The sequence below is a fragment of the Anopheles stephensi genome, chromosome 3, assembly GCF_013141755.1.
Source record: "Anopheles stephensi strain Indian chromosome 3, UCI_ANSTEP_V1.0, whole genome shotgun sequence".
NCBI classification, from domain to species: Eukaryota; Metazoa; Arthropoda; class Insecta; order Diptera; family Culicidae; genus Anopheles; species Anopheles stephensi.
In genome coordinates, this window is record NC_050203.1 from 49,947,200 (window position 1) to 49,967,568 (window position 20,369).

The 20,369-nt window shown below is 42.9% G+C and overlaps 1 protein-coding gene across 1 annotated transcript; it reads right to left on the bottom strand.

Moving 5' to 3' along the window:
* Positions 1–1,614: 1,614 nt before the first annotated feature.
* On the bottom strand, positions 1,615–13,511 carry LOC118514520 (netrin receptor unc-5-like). Its single transcript, XM_036061490.1, is given in 11 exon segments — positions 1,615–2,925; positions 2,927–3,053; positions 3,271–3,497; positions 3,622–3,952; positions 6,535–6,777; positions 7,686–7,733; positions 7,893–8,063; positions 8,176–8,254; positions 8,540–8,739; positions 10,958–11,174; positions 12,328–13,511. Coding segments are annotated over 11 exon segments (3,396 nt in total). The 5' UTR covers positions 13,330–13,511; the 3' UTR covers positions 1,615–2,174.
* Positions 13,512–20,369: the final 6,858 nt, after the last annotated feature.

Consider the following 20,369-nt stretch of genomic DNA (forward strand, 5'->3'; position numbering starts at 1 on the left):
CGTTCGGAAATGATTTACGTCATGTGGCGATACTTGTGGCCATGCTGATTTTGTTCGATATGATGAACTGTCGGAGACAAAAATTTAATTAAACCTTTTACAAAGTCAATTCAATTGGCATGTGAGCTGTATGTTTTGTTCTCAAAACGTGTCCAACGTTCTACTTTTATCTGGTTATTCCTGTAGTTGTCGAATGTTTAAATTGAAACATGATTGAAAATTTTAAACCGCTCGCCAAATACTGTTAACTACTGAATCTGATTACCTACGAACCACTTCAAATAGTGATGTAGTAGCTTCATAAAAGAGTTCAGCAACCTTGCGAATGAAATTATTATTATCTATGGAACGATCTAAACCGTGCAACCTCTACACATGATTATGCTGACTGCTGGGACCTCCATGTGACCCAAATCTGACTATAAGTATCATCCTACAAACAGCACGTACATCAGCGCCAATGCATCGCTGTGACGGTCGGAAAGGTGAGAATATCAAATGAATGAACACGATAAAGCTTCAGGCACGTTTTGGAAGTGTTTTTCACGAGGGACACTTCACACCATCTGTTAAGATAGCATCTGAACCCTCGTCTAACGAAAAGAAAAGACAAAAATATTCACAATCGATGAAACTGAATCCTTTAACATACAGGGATGTCTATTCGAACCTTCCTCAAACGAAACAACAGCTTCCATTTTCAGCCAAATACTTCAAGCTTCTCGCATGCAAAAATATGGTTCCAGAGATTCCCCATGCCTTGGTCATCAGCGGTGTTGTGTTCTAAATTGACTTTTGATAGAGAATGTTGTATAGGTCTCAAACGCACGTTCTCTCCATTACTTCAAACTTCACAACATCTGCAGTTTTGTGACATCGAATACACAAAAGCTTGGGTTAACCGAGAAGAAGCTCACTATTGGCCCAGATGTGGCGAATCAAGTGAACAGAATATAAATGATACCATATGGATAATGTTGCCTTTACACTGGGTGTTTTGAAAAGCGATATAATGTTGGACAACTATTCTCTTCCTTAAAAACATGCTTCCTCTTAACTGTTTTCCTAGTTGGTAAGAAGTATTCTCTTTACCTTTTCAAACTATTTGCAATGAAGCAGGACCTCTCCCAAATATTTGATGTAGTGGCCGAGCTTGTCCGCCTTAATTATCACATTACGGTCCAGCGAGCGAACAAATGTGCGGACTCAGGAACCATACGGATAAACCGCAAATGAGCAACGAAAGAGAATGATCTAGACGGCGACGATTTCAATGCTGGTACCAACTACGACCACCAGTCCAACCTTTGGTAAGTGGACATGGCACATGAAGGATAATCCACATAATTTTGCTACTCCATTACGCTTGTTTGATTAAGCTCTCCTCATGGGGACATACATCATTCAGGATAAGTGAAAAAAGGAGAGGAAAGAGACTGGAACTCAAATGAGCAAAACTACGAATTCAGTGAGTTTAAAAATACCCACGCTAATGAAGAACAGATAGACTCCACATTCGCCATCATCTCTGCTTATCGAGCTCAAATAGAGGACTTACCTTTGATTAGTATTCGCACATTGAGTCATGCTTCAACCCTTGTTTCTATGTCAACTTTTTATTGTTCCTCACAATCAGTCTTTATCAATAGAGCTACGGAAACAAGGACATCCGTGGGAAACAGAATCTTAACCTAGATCGTCACTAATCGGCACAACTGTTAATTGTATTATGTACAACTCGATTAATGCACCGCTGGCATCGCTGACCTGCGAGTGGGCGAGTGTCTACTTTTAACGGCGATGACAACTACAGTACGGCATGCATGACGCCTCCAGCTCCAAAGCTCCCCACATTTGGCATTTTCATCCTGTTCTACGATCTAATAGTCGATCCTTGCACTGGACACAACCGCTATAGCTCAATACGATACATGCGTTGGATAACAACTGGTGAAGATGTGCGATTTGTATATGAGTGTGAGATTCTAATGCTACGTTATTCGCTATGTAATGGCCTCGGTTTTTGTTTCGTTCTCGCCTTGCGACAATGTCTAACGTGGTGCGCAGCTAACAGTAACTGTTTGTTTAAAGAACATATGCTTGAGGACATGTCCGAGTCTGAGGACACCCTTCTACAAAGTCATCAGCTTTTGGAGAGCTCGCGCTATGTACTATCACGAGAACGCCACGGACGTGATAAGCACTTTGGCACCGTTGTCCTGCTCGGCAGCAAGCTCCAATCGTAAACAAGGCATCTCATCGGTCAGCTTGTGTAGCAAGAACTCGCAGTGCAGGATCGCCATGTTCTTCCAGATGTGATTGAACGGGATCTTCTGCAGCGAACACTCGGCGGCCGTCGTCCATCCGCCCGAGCAGTTGATGCGTAGCGTCATCGCCTCTTTGCTATTGGCAAAGTGGAACGGCGAGCTCTGTCCGATCTGGAAATAACCCAGTCGAGTTTCGATTCCACTGCAGTGTTCGAGAGCACTCGGATAGTCCTCCAGTACGTAGGCGCGTATGTTGAAGTCGGCCTCCGGTTTCCGAACTGGACCGAACATGACGATCTTCAGCCGCTTGGTGACGTTCACCTCTGGTGCAAGACTCTCTCCGCCGAGCAGGTACTTGCCGAGCTTCCGCGTCATGATGTATGCATTGTGCTGGTCCAGCTGAATGTAGGCCTGCGGGCTTGGCACGTCGTTCTCCGAGGACGCAATCTTTTTCCAGCAGTTCGTCACTTCCTCCTTGTAGAAGAGTGACACCTTCCAGCTGGCAATGTCCTCGGCGCAGTGCGGAACCTTGATGATGAGCGGTTTGGAGAAATTGCTCTTGGCTGGCCCACACACAATCGTCGGACTGATGTGGGTGACCTGGTTTTCGACTAGTATCGTATCTTTGGAGTCGTACATGACGGCTAGAAACACGTTTATGCTCCAGCTCCAGCCATCCCCCTTCCGAGGTGACAACCTGACGAGCGGAGTTCGATTTGTACATAGCCTCGGACGAACTGGACGTGTCCAGCGAATCCGTCGTGGCAATGGCGTAGGTTGAGTTTGCTGCACAGGTAACGTAAGCCAACAAAGGGACACAGACAAGAAGGAAATTGAAACCATCAATATTATGACAACTGTCCGCAGTATCTCATCAATCAGTCAAATTAGCAAAGCATATGGGGAAACCACTCGGAGCATACGGGAAATCAGCAATATCCAAAGCCATATGAGGAAAAAGAACCTATCGGAAAGCTTATTTCAATTGTCAATCGACACTTACATGTGTTGGTGTTGGACGTCCCCGACAGAGATTCGGAGCTGCGATACTGGCCCTTCTGCGATTGAGTGGCGATAGGTGATGCCGCTGTTATCTGGCGTTGAAGGTGGCTCTGCTCCAGTGAGTGATACTGATGGTAATGATGCTGAAGAACCACTCCCGTCGCAGCCTTCTGTTGGTTGTACACGTTCATGCCCGAATCGTCCTTATTTGCCGCCTGAATCGCTTGCCTGCAGAAATGACCGTGACATATCAAGACGGATTGATGATTGAACACAATGCGTCATACGTCTCGAGGAGTGGAGATTCGTATTCCTGGCGAAACACCAGCCGAATCGGCGAGAAAACACTTACATCGAGTTGAATTGCGGTTCGTCGTAGTGATGTTCGGATGTGGATCTGGTCAATAGAAGTGGGACATTCTGACTCGGTATCTTTGGGGCTTCCATGGTGCTGCCATTGGAATATTCGTAGCCATTGACACGTATGTTTATGTCGGGAGGGTTCGAGGAGAGAGTAAGCTTCTTTTGAAACTCGTGCGTGTATGTGTGCTGATCTGGAGAGGTCCGTGTGATTGAGTACGTTGGTAGCTTCTGTCGATGTCGCATGTGCAACAGAAACACCAGGAATGTCAGGCAGAGCGTCACGATGAACCCGAGTCCCAGATAAAAGATCCAATCAGATGCTGTAACGAAATTGTAATAAAATGCCACTCGGTCAGCCATGTAGGGAAATTGTTTTATTCAAATCTTATCACAATGGGGCAATGTCAGAATGTGTGCACAATCCTTCAGTATGGAGGAAATACGTTATCATTGCATCCAAGCTACATGCTGTGATGCAATGGGCGAAATGTCACTGAAATAATTCCAATAAAGTGATAAGCTCTTGTGAAACTCTCGAAAAGGTATTTACCTTTCAAATTCAACATGCAAAGTGCAACGTATTTCTCTTTACGAAACAGGTTCTACCTCGTGTATGACCAAATATGACGTCCATTATTAAACTGGCTTTAAACATTTCGATTGCTCGCAAAAAGCAAGACACAAGGGAAAAAGTTACACACAGCGGCTCTTTTCAGCGAGCATCCGACCCATTGAGCAAAGTACGTCATTCAGCAAAGGAAGTTCTGACGAAAGTCCATCAACGAGCATAAAAGCCTACCTTGAAAAATGGTTTCTACATTCCATTACCGTATGTGCAGGAGAAAACTCATTCATTTGATGCAACGATTTACTTTTCGCTCTTCAAGCTCTCTTCAGCAATGTGGAACATAGGTGTAGTAGCTACTTAAGCCGTTTGAAGAGTCTTATGCTGTTCTTCAGGCCATGAATGTCCTAACTTGATGCATTTTTACAGATGGACATCCGACCATTGGAATTCTGATTCGTCCATTGCATAGTTCATAACCAAAACATAACGTATTGGTATTCCTTTGGCCGTACAACCTCGGGAGGTTTGGTCCGATTTTACTGTTTTCTCAAAGTTCAATGTACCTGTCGGAATTCTCGGTATAATCCTGCCGTGTAAAAGACGATTACTCTTGTTCATAGTAACCTATCGTTTAGACACTTTGTACAGAAATATTGTGGGATTATGCTGCTCAATAAAAAATTAGGATGAAACCTGTTTGTACAAACACACATTTTCACAATTCTTTCGAATATCGAAGAACACCCATGATTACCTCCTAAATTGCAATCTGAAGCAATGTTCAGGCACATTCGAAAAGTATCAATAACTCTGCTATCACATATATTCCCTAAGCTCTTGTAACCATCGATCAGTGTTTTTTTACTTCCTGGTTCCAACAATGTACAAATCAAATCTCACACACACACACACACACACACACACAATCAAGAAAACATCAACTACTCCCGTTTCACTTACTCGTGCAGCCAGCAACGATCACATAATAGCCGGATAAATATTCCCCTGGCGAGTAATCAGTGCGGTTATTATGATTTTCCGCAGTAAGAAGCGACTTCACCCTTCTTCAGCCACTCTCCAGCATAGCGAGAGCTCCCTACCAGACCGTTATCGATTCCGTATGTCTCATTCGCCATCCGCTTGGCTGGGGGAAAAGCGAGATGAATGATTATGTTTATTGTTGATGCTTTTCAAAACTGGGTCCGCAGTACTTCTGGCTTGACTGATGCCGATGCACCATAATGCTGAAAGGTGGTACTTGGGATACTACCGAAACACTACCGGGCACGGCCAAGGATATGCCGCACTCAGGGACGGCCTTTCAGCGCGTTTTCCCTGGTGAATAAGCAAAGGCTCAGATTGGCTCCATTCATGACCGATGATTACGGTTGGCTGAGTGGAGCTTTAGTCAATACGGAGCAAAGGACGGTGTTCCGATCTTCGGGCTGTACCATTACTATCGTCGCTTACTAGACCTGCAGACAATGATTTTGCATATGCTTCATTATTCGCCATTCATCTATGATGGACTCCGCGTATTTGTACGTTATGAATTTATTTCTTTTTTTAAATGTGCCAATGTAAACTGTTTCAAAACATTAAAAACATCATCAAATGCTTACAGCTAATTGCAAATTATGATTTGTTCAAATGTCTTCTATCGACTGCTACTACCACAGCTACCCGCATAATTGTTCTTAGTTATCTGCTGACCCTTTGTAGGAACAACAAATAGCGTAGCATTGGCCCTTTTTGTAAAATCCTTGGAATAGAAAATTAAATCCAAAGATTTAACAACTCATGAATTGCTTTTTCATTATCCTTTCCCACAGAAACGGAAAAGAAATGTCTACGGGCGTTTTAATTCACGCCCATCCGCTGTACACGATGTCCCTCAGGGGCATTTAGTGTGGTATGTAACATGATATAACACAATGCGGCCATTTTTCCCCTTCAAGAACAATTCTTTACCATCCTCGGATTGCGAACGTGTCACATGATGTGGGATCTTTGTATGGCGGCATCACGTGCATTATGCGCTGTTTATTCATCGGTTAAATACATCAAAAATGTTCCTCCGGAAAGAGCGCAGAATTCATGACAGCTCAGATTTCTGGTTAATTGGTATTATTTAGACTACACCCTTTTTTGTTCGTTCAACCAGCTATAAGAGAAATGTGGGAACGAGCTCGACTTGGTTTCAACTAACCAGCTTTGGTTTGTGTTCGTTTTGAAATGGCCGCTTGTCGTGTGAGTTGACCAGTATCGTGGATTATGAAGAACGTAAAGCGTTTAATAAACTACATCATATGTTTGCTTCAGCTACAAACTCACCTGTGTCATCAATTCTGCATTCACCACCCCGACAAACGATGGTTTGAACGTCCTTGCCGTGACAACCGTAGGCACTGCTCTCCTGCTCGTCGTGATCCTCCATCAGGGCGGCCAACTGTTGATGGTGCTTCACCAGGGCCTTATCGTAGTAGTCCACGTTTTGCGTGCGGCAGATTCTTCTCCTTGATTGGGTGCACTGTTTTGTGCACGAGCTCCACGCAGACCATGCGGACCAACGGCGAACTGCAGACAAAAGCGTCCAAGATTGACCAAGAGCCAGTATAGCCAATTAGCACCATTTCAACAAAATGTCCTGTCTACCATAGATTATATTGTCCATATTCAATTTGTCAGTTGGGGTCCTGAACACATGCCCGGAAGAGTGACAAGAGTGAACGTTCATGCAAATACTTTCCCTTTTTTAATCAATACCTCACTGCCAGCAACCCCGAAGAGCTCTAAACCTTTCTTGAATAACGAATTTACGAGAACACGTACAATGGAGACCAATTTCACCGATAAGAATCTTCGTACGTTTCCTGCAGATCGTTTCCTCGTCCTCCTTTTCCACATTGTTCTTGGCAGACAGCAAGAGCTTCAAGTACCGGAGAAGCTTCCAAACTACTCCAAGAATTCGTGTGATGCAAATTCCAAACGTGAATCTTGCCGCTTAGAAGGCTCGAGACTTGAACTACCAGAATTTTGTCACGCCAAGGGGGATACGTTCTCACTGTACAAGAAGAACCGAGGCTTGCTGAAGAAAGAACGCAAATCACTTGCTTTAACACACCAAAGGCTTTCCAAGGATCACAAAAGATCAGGGAGTAAGAATTCTGTAAGGTTCGAGTACTGGTGAACCAAGGAATGTCTATTGGATATGAAATCACGTTAGCAACTGAATGCAGATGGCAACCTTCAGGGTGGAAAACTACTTGTAGTCATCGGTCGATATAATATTTACGCCAATCCATTAACGAAAGGTATGAAGATTACTTTTTTTCGACCGATACGGTGGAATTGTCGCAATAGTATGTGTTTTGTCAAGTGGCATCGGTTGATAATAATTTTAGATTGCAGTTTGATTTACTTTTTAGACATAAATTCGGAAACTTATTACCTTTAAATTTACCACCAAAATATATTCTACTTACCGAATGCGTTATCCTCGAAGCCGTTAGGAGTGATTATCTGTGTGTCTTCTGAACATAGCAAGTGAGACATTTTCCGAGAAATGAAAGATGAAAAAGATCATATAGAGTAAAAATTAATTTTTCTAATATCCTTTAAATGAATAGTATACTAACTGTGTTACTTTTTCAATATTTGCCTAAAATACTGGTGTTCTTCCGTCACCTTACCTGGACATGTCACACAGTCGACTGTCTTCTGTTGGTTAGGACCTACACAGGGTGCTCCACCATACAGGGGAATCGGATCACTGCAGGTACGTGTACGCTTCCTTCCCTGAGCTGGTTTTCCCGGACATCGACACTCCAGCCAGGTGCTCCATTGGCTCCAACCTCCATTCACTACAGAGAAATGAGAGTGTGTTGTGTGATAAACTGATTGTGATAGCTCTTAGAACTTGAAATCCAGCGAAAGTTATCTTGAAATTTATATTTAAGGATTGTATTCTCTTACCGTAAACGATCAGTTCGATTGGCTCCGATGTTCTTTTTCCAGCAATGTTCTCCGCCACGCACGAATAATTTCCTATGTCCTTTTGGTCGCATAAGAAACCGCATTTCATCATCATTCACCACCAGAACCATGTAAAGTTGTATCAATCCCCGTGGTTATAATTCCAAACCGATGTTGTTTTAGGACCAATGAAAATCAATAACAAAACAAAACTTCCATTAAAGGATTTGCACAGTTAAACAGCACTGCATTCAAACAAAATGTCCCCCTCATTGCGTGAGAATCATTTCAGCTTGACAAAAAGGTACAAGAATGCAGGATGAGGTCTACTACTGAAAAATCTTCCAACATTTCCATTTCTTACCTGGAGATTTACACTTGTTATCACAATGTTTCCTTCTGTGGTGAAGGTCAACAGGGAGCTTGCCGTGATGGTGATGTTGTTTTTCAACCACGTTATTTGGGGCTTAGGATAACCCTTGGGAGCGACACATTTTATTTCCAGCTTTTCTCCAATTTCAGCCCGAATCCTGGTGTCCTGGAGCTCGAAGTTTTTCTTCAAATCTGCAAAGGAGCATTCGGTAAATAAGACTTTGTGAGCAATGCATCGAAAGCATAATATTTCAGATCAATTTTGGAACCTAAATTTAGCTAAGCAAATGTGAGTGAGTCATTAATCGCTGCCGTTGCTGAAGTTCGCTTGAAAATATGCCCTATAATATCTTCTGTTGATCAAGTGATGATTCACTTGCAATCCTTCACGTTTTGTTCTACGTTTGATCGTTCTTCGCCAAAGATTCCCTGTTCACGGTTCAAGATTTTCAAAGAAAAACACACAATAAATTAATGTGTCATGTGTTTGGCGTTTTATGCATTCACGAATATGTTGCACTCTGTTGCCCTGCGTCTTGTGACCCATCCACTTCAAGAGGAGTCTTTTTCACGGCCTGCATCTTCAAATATCGTTCTACACGAGCGGAACAGACTGTTGCAGCGCGATGCCAGGCGCTCAGTAGGTCTTACTGAAAAGTACAAATATTCAATTTCGACTCCACAGCAACACTTCTCCCGCTATTTCTTTTCCGTACGCTCCATTAATGAATCGTCGCCGTCGGAAGTGCATGGCGTCAAGCAACACAACGCGGCGGTTGTTCCCAAACTCCGTGACTTCCGTAGACATAACCTACAGGAAAGGTGAACTGCTTCGGGAGTGAACGACGCACCCAGACAGTGTGATATTTGTTTAGAATTAGACCCACGGAAGACCCCCATTAAATGGCCTGCTTGTGAAGTCACATCTTTCCTCGACAAAATACAGTTTTTTGTGACCATGTGCTTTTCACTGCGCATTCCGGATATGATTTATGACCCTCGAGGCAGCGGAAAGCATATCGGCCTCGGATAGCTTCTCGTTCCTTCTGCCGTTGGTTTGTTTTCATAATTAAGCAGTTGTAACATTGTGGTGAGCCGAACACAACTTTTAACTCAATCGAAGCAGTTCATCATCAAGTCTTTTGAAACATGTTTTGTTGGGGAGCGCGTGAGCAGCTCCAGCATGCGAGATCGAGTTTTGAGGAATTTTTATTACCAATTTGTTGAAACATCTGTGGGCGGTTTATGCCTAAGACAAACGATATAATTTGGGAGTTATGTGGACTTATTTAATATGATTTGTTATTTAAGAATATATTTAGAGTAAAGCGAGAATTGTTAAAGACGAGTTTATTCGACGTATAGTTCCGAAAAAGAGTTTTAATCATTCGATACCCTTCAAGATAGGGTCTTTGTTTCGTACGAACCTCATTGAACGCAAAGCCATAACCCTAACCCCTAATATCCTTCGAAGGAGGGTTGATTTTAAGCCGGCTGTTGGAGTTACCCACCGAGTGCTTTTTATTTCTAATCGTTTGGCTTCTTCATTGCTTCGTTTCACTTGGAATAAGAAATTGAAACTTTGCCCAAGGAATCCGTACAAGCAGCTTAGTACGCAGGAGCGAAAAACGCATCGGAAGCAGATGGGAAATACTTCCCCATTCTGAAACATAATTCCGGAAAGCATCAACCACACGTTTTGAATACTACTAACCGCAACGAAAGCCTCTAAGAACAGGGGTTTAAATGTGGTGAAAAAATAACACCTAAGCGACTGGAGACATGCCTAAGACGAAGCTATTCAAGGCTTAATGATTCATACGTTCGCATATGGCTATCACGATCGCAGGGTTGTATTAACATTTTATGGATTTTCGTTTAAAACAATGGCAAATGTTTCTTGGGTTCAGTTTGACGTTCTATCGTCAGATTATAATGACATCTCACACGTTGTAGCGAGACTTCATTTTATTACTTCGTTTCAATAAAAACGTTATAACTGCAATTTGGGACGTTTTGTTCTAGAAATTGTGAAGAAGAATTTCATTTTGACTGAGCAATACCACTCTTTTTATTGGCCTAGTGAAGCAAATTGATGGCCGAAGTGGCATTGTATTCCTTTAAACACAAGTCTTAGCAGCGACTTTATTATTCATTCCTCTAATAAATTTAACATCCCTAGAGCTAAAGCCTATATAACGCCAACCCTCAATTAACTAAGAAAGTACTCTCGTTTCAGCAAAATTTCACTGTAGCTCGTTTCCCCAGCAAATGGTCTACCTGTCTCGCGAAATGACTCACCCACCCCATTCAACAAGTGATGCATAATTTTACAAAGCCTCTTAGTGCTCCCTGTCCATAATTTAATGATTCTCCTCCGCTCCTCCAAACTGCTCCGAAGAATACTTACACGCAACAATAATCGAGGCTGGCTGGCTGACGGCTTTCCCGCGAGGAGACCAGGCGTGGCATTCGCATTTGAACGGTAGCTTGCCGAAGTACTCGTACACCAGGTCGCGAGATATGGTGGCCGTCACCTCCTGGAAGTGAACCCCGCTGTGAGGGTCGACGTGCGATTCTTCGATCGACGGAGGTGGCTTTATGCTGCCACTGCACTTGAAATGAATCTGAAAGAATGGCAGAAAAACGTGGAACAAAAACATTTTACACCCGAAATACCGACCGAACCCACATGAATCCACACATGAACACAAAGTAAACAAAATCTCGGCTCGCAATCGTCGGTCTGTCCGTCTGATAAAATTTATCGCTACATCCTGAACGCTGAATAAAACATAACGTGTCCTGCGAATGCTCGGTATAGTCCTTCTAAAAGGATTAAGAATCCCATAAAGCCGAAGCTGGACGCAACGTCTTCTGGCACTTGTTTCTCTCAAACGTCGAATCAAACCTTTCTTATTCAAATCGTCAGAACAGACTGTGCGTTGCTTTGCTACCATCTTACTTCCGGTCTGCTGCGGTTCGCAACATTCGACGTGCCACTTTGAGCATCAACACAGCTTTGCCGCTTTGGTCGTTTGGTGTAAGCCGTCGCCATAAAATATTCATGAAGCTAAAGATGCTCGTAACCCGTAAGTGGCAACAACACCGAAACTACCAAACCGAAGACTTAAATCGAGTCAAGAGTAACACTCTTCCTCGGCGGTTGCGCTTCTTCAACTGGCTAAGCTATTCGACCGTGCATATCATCACAGAAAAAGTGGTAAGAAGATATAAAATATTAAAAATGTTGCGTTGTTTCGTTATCTACGTTGGTTTAGACTTTGGAGGTTGATCGACTGTTTTTATATCACACATTTTTATATCAAATTCATCGAACAGCTCTTGTCCAGCACGCAAAGCAAGATGAAAGATTTGAATATACTCCTTCAAGGAATCCTCAGGAATCGTCTTGGAGTATATTTAAATGTGGGTTTTTAGTATTAGTTTCGAATCTTCACATCCATCTTTCTCTCTAAGTTTGAAAACTTTCGATTGAAATGCCTCAAATCACTCAACTGCCGAATTCCACCTAGAAATCAAGCTCGTCTTCTGCATGAAAGTACTCATCCCTGTCAATCACATTGAGCAGAAATCCACTTGTTGTCTTCCTACATGCAGTCTTTCAAGGTTCCGACTGAGCTGACAAAGCATGTTCATCAGCTAAATTTCATCGAACACAGCTCGTTTATGGCTATTTCATGTATGACTACCCTTTGAGATTGCTTCTGGATAAAATGCATAAATTAAAAACACTTTCCATCATGTCCTCTTACTAACCTGCAACGTGTTGGCTGCTTTACACTTCAGGACGGCTGGCTTGCTCCGGATCACGTAAGTACTCTGGGGCTCGACCAGAAAGTACGGCGCCTCCTCCACCTTCAACCCTCCCTCGGTTCTTCCACCAAACGTGCCGAACGCTTCACTCGGCGGAAGGACATCCTCGCCATATGACACTTCACTGTCGTCTTCCTCATCGTCCTCCTCCTCATCCTCAACGTCCTCGTCCTCTTCGTCGAGTTCCTCTTGTGCATTCGACTCCTGAGCACCCTCCGATTTTCCACTCTTATAGCCATGCACCGATTTCGAACCCTTCCGATATTCTCCCTCGGCACCTGACGCCCCGCTGGACGAAGCCGTAGATTTCCCGCCAAAAAAGTTGTCCAACGCACCCGAATTGATTATTTTACCGTCCTCATAATTATCACCTTCGTGCTCTTCCCCGGTAGGAGTGTCGTAGTATTCGTCCTTCGCAGCGTCGACAACATCATCATCGACAGGAAACCGGTCGTCGAGCATGCGAGCCGACTGCTGGACGTCCCCTCCCACCTTCAATACACCGCTTGCTGGCCGATGATGACGCTGAGAAAGTTTCATTTCCGCATGATTGTTTTCCGACTTATCGACCGCGTGTATCGACCCGTCTTTCGCTTCCACGGATAATGGGATGAGAGTGTCGTAGTTTTTCCGGGGTTCTCGTTGGTCGTTGGTCGGGCTGAACGAAGCCCTCCCTGATTTTGCATCGGTTTGGTGGGATAAGGGTTGCGATCGGTGACGGTTAAGAGTGGACCGCCTGTGGCCATTGTCATCGAATGGCGGTGATTTATACTGTTCCAATGCGGTATCTTTACGCGGCTCGATGGTAAATGGATAGGCTGTGGACACATTTTTGACGTCCGTCCGGGGATGGTTTTTGATTTCCAGACCCACTGCCCCGATCAGGCCGACGATACAAATAAAATATAGCTGAAGGAAATGTGGTAATTTGCGGGACACATTCATTGTACGAACGAGAAAGGTGGTTTAAGCAGAGGAGGTTGTTCAGATTTGTTGTCGAAACGCTCATGCAGGATGTATCTCTAACAACGAGGTGATCTATCGCAGGAATGTAGAGGAATACATCATCATCAGCTGTAAAAGCTCATCATAATCCAAACGCACATTCTTAGATGATCACGTTGGCGATGATCGTTGATACTGATGTTCGTAGCTTCATCCTTGATTGTACACTGAAGGTCATGGCTCTCTCTAGTTGTTGAGCCATCAGAATTGAATCGGGATGGATTTAAAACCTATGAAAGAGAGAAAATTAAATTGTTTTGTTTTGTATCTGTTTGACAGATTATATCCTCAACAGGACTTCCTGAGATTTTAATGTCTAGGAAAACTCCAACAAAACGGAACCTCCTAACGAATTAAATGTCTGACTCATTTTATCACAACTGTTGGCACTCGTGAGAAAACTATTCCAGTCGTTATCGAAAAAGTAAACCAAGAACCAAGATTCATAACCAGATTATTAACGCAATTTCGGTTTCCATTGAACGGCATTTCAATAGGCTCATTGTACGGTTGAGCTATTCAATTGAACGAACTGCATTTCAATTACCTTTCCATTTTTAATATCCACTATTGGAAATGCATGGTCTTTTGCGCATTGAAACTCATTTCGCCTTCTTATTAAAAATTGAGATGCGCTTGATGCTTTTGTGGAAAACATTCTTTTCATTCGACTCACGAGAGAGTGGCGATTTCTTTGGCATCAGAAGTAAAAAGCACAGGCAGCGGACAGAACCACTTGAATGAGACATCAGTTTTCCTTCACTGCTCTGCATTGACTGCCGGTGTTAAGCTCAAGTTTTAATTAAACCATACCTGCCGTATGAAAGCATAAACGCATTGCGAAGCGACTTTTATTACTTAATCTTAGTGCTTCTCCGCGTGGTGCATCCGAATACTATTGTGCAGTTGTGAAAAGTTTATTGAGGTAGAAATAATTTACTTCCAGCTTACTTTTTGCCAACACACACACCGAAGACAAACACTTCAACGGGGGGCGATGCGTCAGACCATATTTCTTGCCCGTAATACAATAAACTCCTCCATTTGAGGCTTTGCTGGAATAACGCGCGCGCCGTCTTGCACAAAAACCCGCACTCAGAGACGCTTAAACCGCTTGACTAATTTCCTTGGCCGTTTCTCAACAAAACGCAACTTTTTGTGGCACATTTCCAGCGGTACCAGCTGTGGCGGGAGATGTTTTTGCAACATCAACAACAATGCAGCTGGGACTGGGAGAAAATGCGGAAAATATGTTACTAATTTTTCCGCTGCGGTTTCCAACTGTCTGACGTTGGATGGATGCCATTCTGCTGTAGGTTTGGTTGAAAGCTGTACCAACGCTTAAAAGACGAAGTAAACATTTTTGTCATCGCATTCCGGTCCGAGCAAAGGATTCGGGCTCTAGTGCACGTGATAAACCACGCTCGCCTTATTCTTTGCTGCCTCCGTATTGGCTACGCCGTTGTCATCTCGCTCGCGAAAGAGCTTTAGCGGTTTTTGGTCTTTTTGGTGGTTTTAATTATGCGAATTACTTATAATTAGTTTTCCATTATGGTTTCGACGCCTCGTTCACTTTCGTTTGGGCACGTCACCGGAACGTAAAATTAGCTTAATGTAAACTTATTGAAGCGTTTGGTGGCGGCGGCCTGTTAAGGGTTTGGTTGACATTTTTCCGTCATGGTTGTTTACTGTTTTCCTTTTATCTTAACTGCTCCATCCGGTTCGCCAAGGTCCGATGCTAGTTTGATGCTTTGTTTCTTACTTTCTCATGTTGCTGTTCCTCTTTCGTCGTTGAGCTCAATGTCTGTGCTCAGAGCCTACGAAGGAATGCACTATACAGCAGTTTTAAGCGATCTTTGAAGTCTCTTTTACTTTGTGCTCACGTGATCCTTTCGTATGTTGTTCTGTAAAAGTTGGAATCCGTCCGTTAGGTCTGGTTTCCAGGTTCAGGTCCAATAAAAAGGATATGGGAGGAATACATTGAATCACATTAGACCTGTTATGTGACCATTTCGATAGTGATGGTCATTGCTTGAGCAATGTTTTATCAAGAAAGGATTTAATGCCGAGTGGCATTAACATTTATCAGTTGACTCATTTTCATACAAACTAAACATCAGAGGAAATTTCTTCTCTAAAGTTTTCTTAAAAACCTAGGGAAGATTCTGTTCGTACTCTAGTTGCGCCCTGTCATAAAATCCCACAGGAATACGATTGAACTAGTGAAAATGTACTGTATTGAAGACACTTCCACTGCTTGGTTAAAGTAATGCTCCAACGAACGAACTTTTGGGAAAAATCGATTCTACGCTTTCAATTCGGAGCTACAAAGGCTCTCAATTTCAAAATACAAACCACCCCATAACACCTAGCTTCGTTAAAACGAGCCCTTAAGCTATCGATTTCTATTTGGCAACGCTCCATATTGCTCGGTCCTTTACTACAAAACACATCGGAACTCAATGGCATCTGAGCTCCTATCTTTCCTATCCTATCTTCTGATAATGCTCTGCAAATGCAGTACCACCGAAGGAATCAGCAAGTGCACCAACGTAGCCCCAAAAGTAGCTCGGAGCAAAACCTTTTTCTCGGACGTGTGCATGCTAAGCTTAAATCACAGATGCTTAAAGAATAATTTGTTTCATAATGGGATCAACAGTCACATTCAGCAGCGCTCGGCTTCTCTACCTTATTTCAAATGCGCACACATTTCAGCACTCGGAAAAGAAAAGCAGCAAAAAACATTCTACGAGGTGAACTAAGAGCAGCTGTGTTATCTGGGCTGGACGCAAGGACACTTCAAGTACGATCACCAATGCAAACCCGATGGCAAAGACATTTGTAAAGCATGAGGAGGTGTCCTATGGCTAGATGTATTTGAAGGAAGCGCAGAATAAACTCAGAAAAAGGATTATTTCGGAATGGACACACGAAACACTTTTTTTGAGTAGCTTTTGCGGTGCAGGAATGCTTCCGAACACTTGAGCAATGGACACATGTGAGCGTTTTTGAACGAATATATTCAACGTGTTAACAGAACTGGAGTCATATTATTGAAAAAAATCCTACTCTTTCATTTTGGAGACCAAATTCTATATCTTCTGTTGCTATCGTGCCTCAAAAGAACACATTTGCTGTCTTTAAAACTGCGCTGTTCACAAACGATGCTCGACGTCTAGTGAACGTTCTGAGGAAAGCTGTTCTTAGCAGACTATAGCATCTTTCATGACTGTTCCAAGCGGCTGCGGTCATTTGCCAAATTTGTTTCACTTCACCAGGATACAAATAACTTCAGACTCTTCTTTTCGATCCATCACATTCCTCAAAAAAAACTTTATGTCTAACACATAGTACAAAATAAAAAAATTGCCGTTGAAAAAGGTCAAAATTCGTTTCTCAACTCGAGAGAAGGCTCAAAAGTTTTCCTCCAGCATCAGTATCAAGAAACAACGCCAAAGAAGAAAAAAAGAGAATAAAACATTGAATTCAAAATCGAAATAAATACAACTGAGCATGCTTGAACCGACCCAAAAACGAATTGGGAAATGAAGAAAATGGTGCAAAAACTTATGCCAAGAACAAAAAATGAGCTTTATTCTAGACTTCATCCTCAAAACCGCCTCCGTAGAATGAGAATGAAAGCCTGTGAAATTGCTAAGTGAGCCCGTTTCGGCAGCTTCCGTTGATATCATCTCTCATACTTCGGCGTTCTTTCCAAGAAAACTGTTAATCTAAACAATGCCTCATCGTTCAACGTATAAATTCTGTTGTGATCGTTTCTCATAGCAATTCAAAATGGGCTTCGGTGCTGTACGAATCTGAAATGCGATGGATTTTGTAATTCAATAGTTATAGTTTATCGGGCTCGACTCTGATGAATTCTTCAACAAATAGGTCGACGATGACTTTGGAAGAGTAGAAAGTCATCAGTAATTCAGATTGTGTAAGACGCAAGGAACAAACACTATTCAGTATATTAAGTAAGCGTCAATACTAAAACATTACATCTCGAAACAGCTGGAAGCGAAATTACTTGTTCTGTTCAGCTTTAGCTGATTGGTTGTTTTTTTTCTATATCAGTTTCTGTGTCAGCCTTATGATTCCAATGAAATACGTTCAATGTTGAGCTAGACACTCCTCTCCCACAGCTAGACATTTTTAAATTCTAAGTGTGTGGCTGCTTCAAGATATTAATCTACCCTGACCGGAACTTTCAAGCAAAATTGTTTACGATTTCGACTCTCTTATCATAAAATCAAGATAGACGTATCGGGATGAATATTTTCCACAGCCATATACCAGTATCCTCACCAACGGCTTCACGGTTGAACGCACCATCGATCGACGCGCTGTTCATTTTATACATTACAACATTTTATGCGTTTTCATTACAACAAGAAGCGGAATGTCATGTAAACCCGAACAACGGAAAAGAATATCGCTTCCATTTATGACCCAAGTCGTCGTTAATGTTTATAACTTCGCGGTCGCCAAAGACAAGCGTTTACGATCTTACACGGTCGCATATAAAACCTCAAAGGCTTACATCCGCAAGCCTCGCGTAGTCGCACCAGTCTCCAGAGGTGTTGCCGATGTTCCCAAAGCAAGCCAAAATCGATTGTATGCGTAATGTTGCCGTTGCATATTCAACGTCACCCCAAATTTATATGCACTCTTGGGAACGCTCGGTAATATGATTCGGTGGAACACTAATTAGTTCATCCTACATAGGTTATTAGCCGCGTTGCGTGTCCAAATTACCGTACATTCTGCACAGTCTCCCGTTTGCGCTAAATTATGCACATGGAAGCTAACACGGCCCACAGTGCGTTCGGTAGCATCGATGTTCCGAAAACAACGCATTTCTGATGCAACGTTGTCGGCTGTTTCATTCTGGCCCAATGCCAGCTTCTATTGCTCCGGGATGGGTAGATCAATTGGAGCAAAATTAAGTTATGCCTACCAATTTTAAGAGCAATCCACCGATAATCCCATTGTCTATTGTGCGTTGAATAGACGGCGAGTCCCGATTTACTCAGTGTAACAGAACTTTACCACAAAAGATTTCACAGAGACCCAACTTATTCAAATGTACAACCAGCAAGACAAACACACAGAATGCGGGCACTCAAGTTCGCGCTAGGCAAGTAAATTATAAGGTATTTAGTAGATCCACCATAAACCAAACACTCCGCGGCATTGAGGTGTGCCTCATGGTTTCCGATTGCACAGTTGCAGCCAGGTACGGCGAACCATAATTTATGCTCGCTGCATTCCTACACATTCTCGTCCCAAATTTTCAAGGTACTATTATGGCTGCCGGAATATGCCACAACAGTGCCAAGCGCACACGAAGAGGGCAGATAAATTGATATTAATTTCGCCCCGACATGCAAATTGGCATCCGATACGCGTTCGACATCATCCCGCCATCATGCTGTTACCTGGCCAGAAGCTGCTTTAATTTACCAACGCCGGGTGTAGCTTCCGACTGACTTGCATTAGTGAAATTAAACGTCTCTTCTATGTAACACTGATACGTAGCTTCATTAACCTTTTTCCTAATCAGGTTACAGGACGCATCTGTTTCTTACCAATACTTTCATTAGAAATACAAGATTTAAATATCAAAAACAATCCAGATTACTTATCACATCTTCTCTTTAAATAATACCACTTCTCGTGAGACTTGCGATACCTACCTACACATGCAGTTTGACATTTTGGCAATCGATCGATCTACTACTATGCTAAGCAGCCTTCATGAAATATCAACAATCTTGACTTGGCATCGGAATGTGCACTGCGGAATTAAACTTTGCTCCAGCTCTTCACAAACCGTTTCCACCGCACCGCATTCTGCATCTTCGCGGGCCTTGCTTCAACGAAAAGTATCGATTGGTTGGAGAAGGGAGCTCCATCTGCTAATGGGCTAGAATTTGGAATTTGCATGCAACTCCGATCGATAGCGACTCCCTCGAAATGCTGGTGGTTGGATGGTATCGAGTGTCGAAAAATTGTTCACGTGCCAGCTGCCAGATCACGACTCACTCGATTCGCATGTCTGGGCTAGTCGATAGGCATCGCAGCAGTCAGGACGAGAAGAAACAAACCACATTCCTGTACGAAACAATCCAATCTACGAAAGTTCGACCCACACGGCAAGATTGCTACCTATCGATACCAAATTACCTTTTGCCAAGTTTTCTTACTCCAGTGCAGTACACCACCAGTAAATCTGATGAGTTTTGAATGGTTGATTTTGTTTTTTGTTTATTGCTTAATTTTGGCATTTGTTAAATATTTTTGATAAGTTTGTAAACGTGTTAGATACTCTAATTCTTCTTCCTTGCCACTACATCTTCGAAAGGTCTCGGCCTGCCATTTCTGACTTTCTGTGTCTTGATTTTACCCGTTGCTGGAAAGTCAGTCCTGTGTACGGGTAGTCGGGCTGGATGGGATTTGAACCCCGGTCCTGCCTTGGTAAGCATCGCCGTTAATCGCCTCCGCCACCAGCCACTCCCTTGTGGGATGCAAGGGTCCATAAAATGGATTTGTTTGCATATCAAAAGCCCAAATAAATTAAGTGTGATATAAACAGATTATTGCCTCTACCACACTAATAGTTTGCCTGTATTTTTACATACAAAGGCGGTTGCAAAGTGCTGCCTGATGGAAGAAGCGACAGCATCGCCGGCCTTTACACGGCAGGACTAGGGTTCAAATAAGATCCGTGCCGTTCTCGTGTAGTGAGGCTGATTATCCAACGATGTGGTTTCACTAAGTTTAGTAACCCAACAATTGGCAGTCATGACCTTAATAGGTGTTGAGGCCAAGAAAAGAGAGAGAGAGAGAGAGAGAGAGAGAGAGGGAGAGAGGTAGAAAAAGAGAGAGAGAGAAAAACAGGAAATGGTAGTTATGAAGATAGAAGTTCGAATCATATCTTAGATCAGAATCTTACCCACTGATAATAGGTTTAT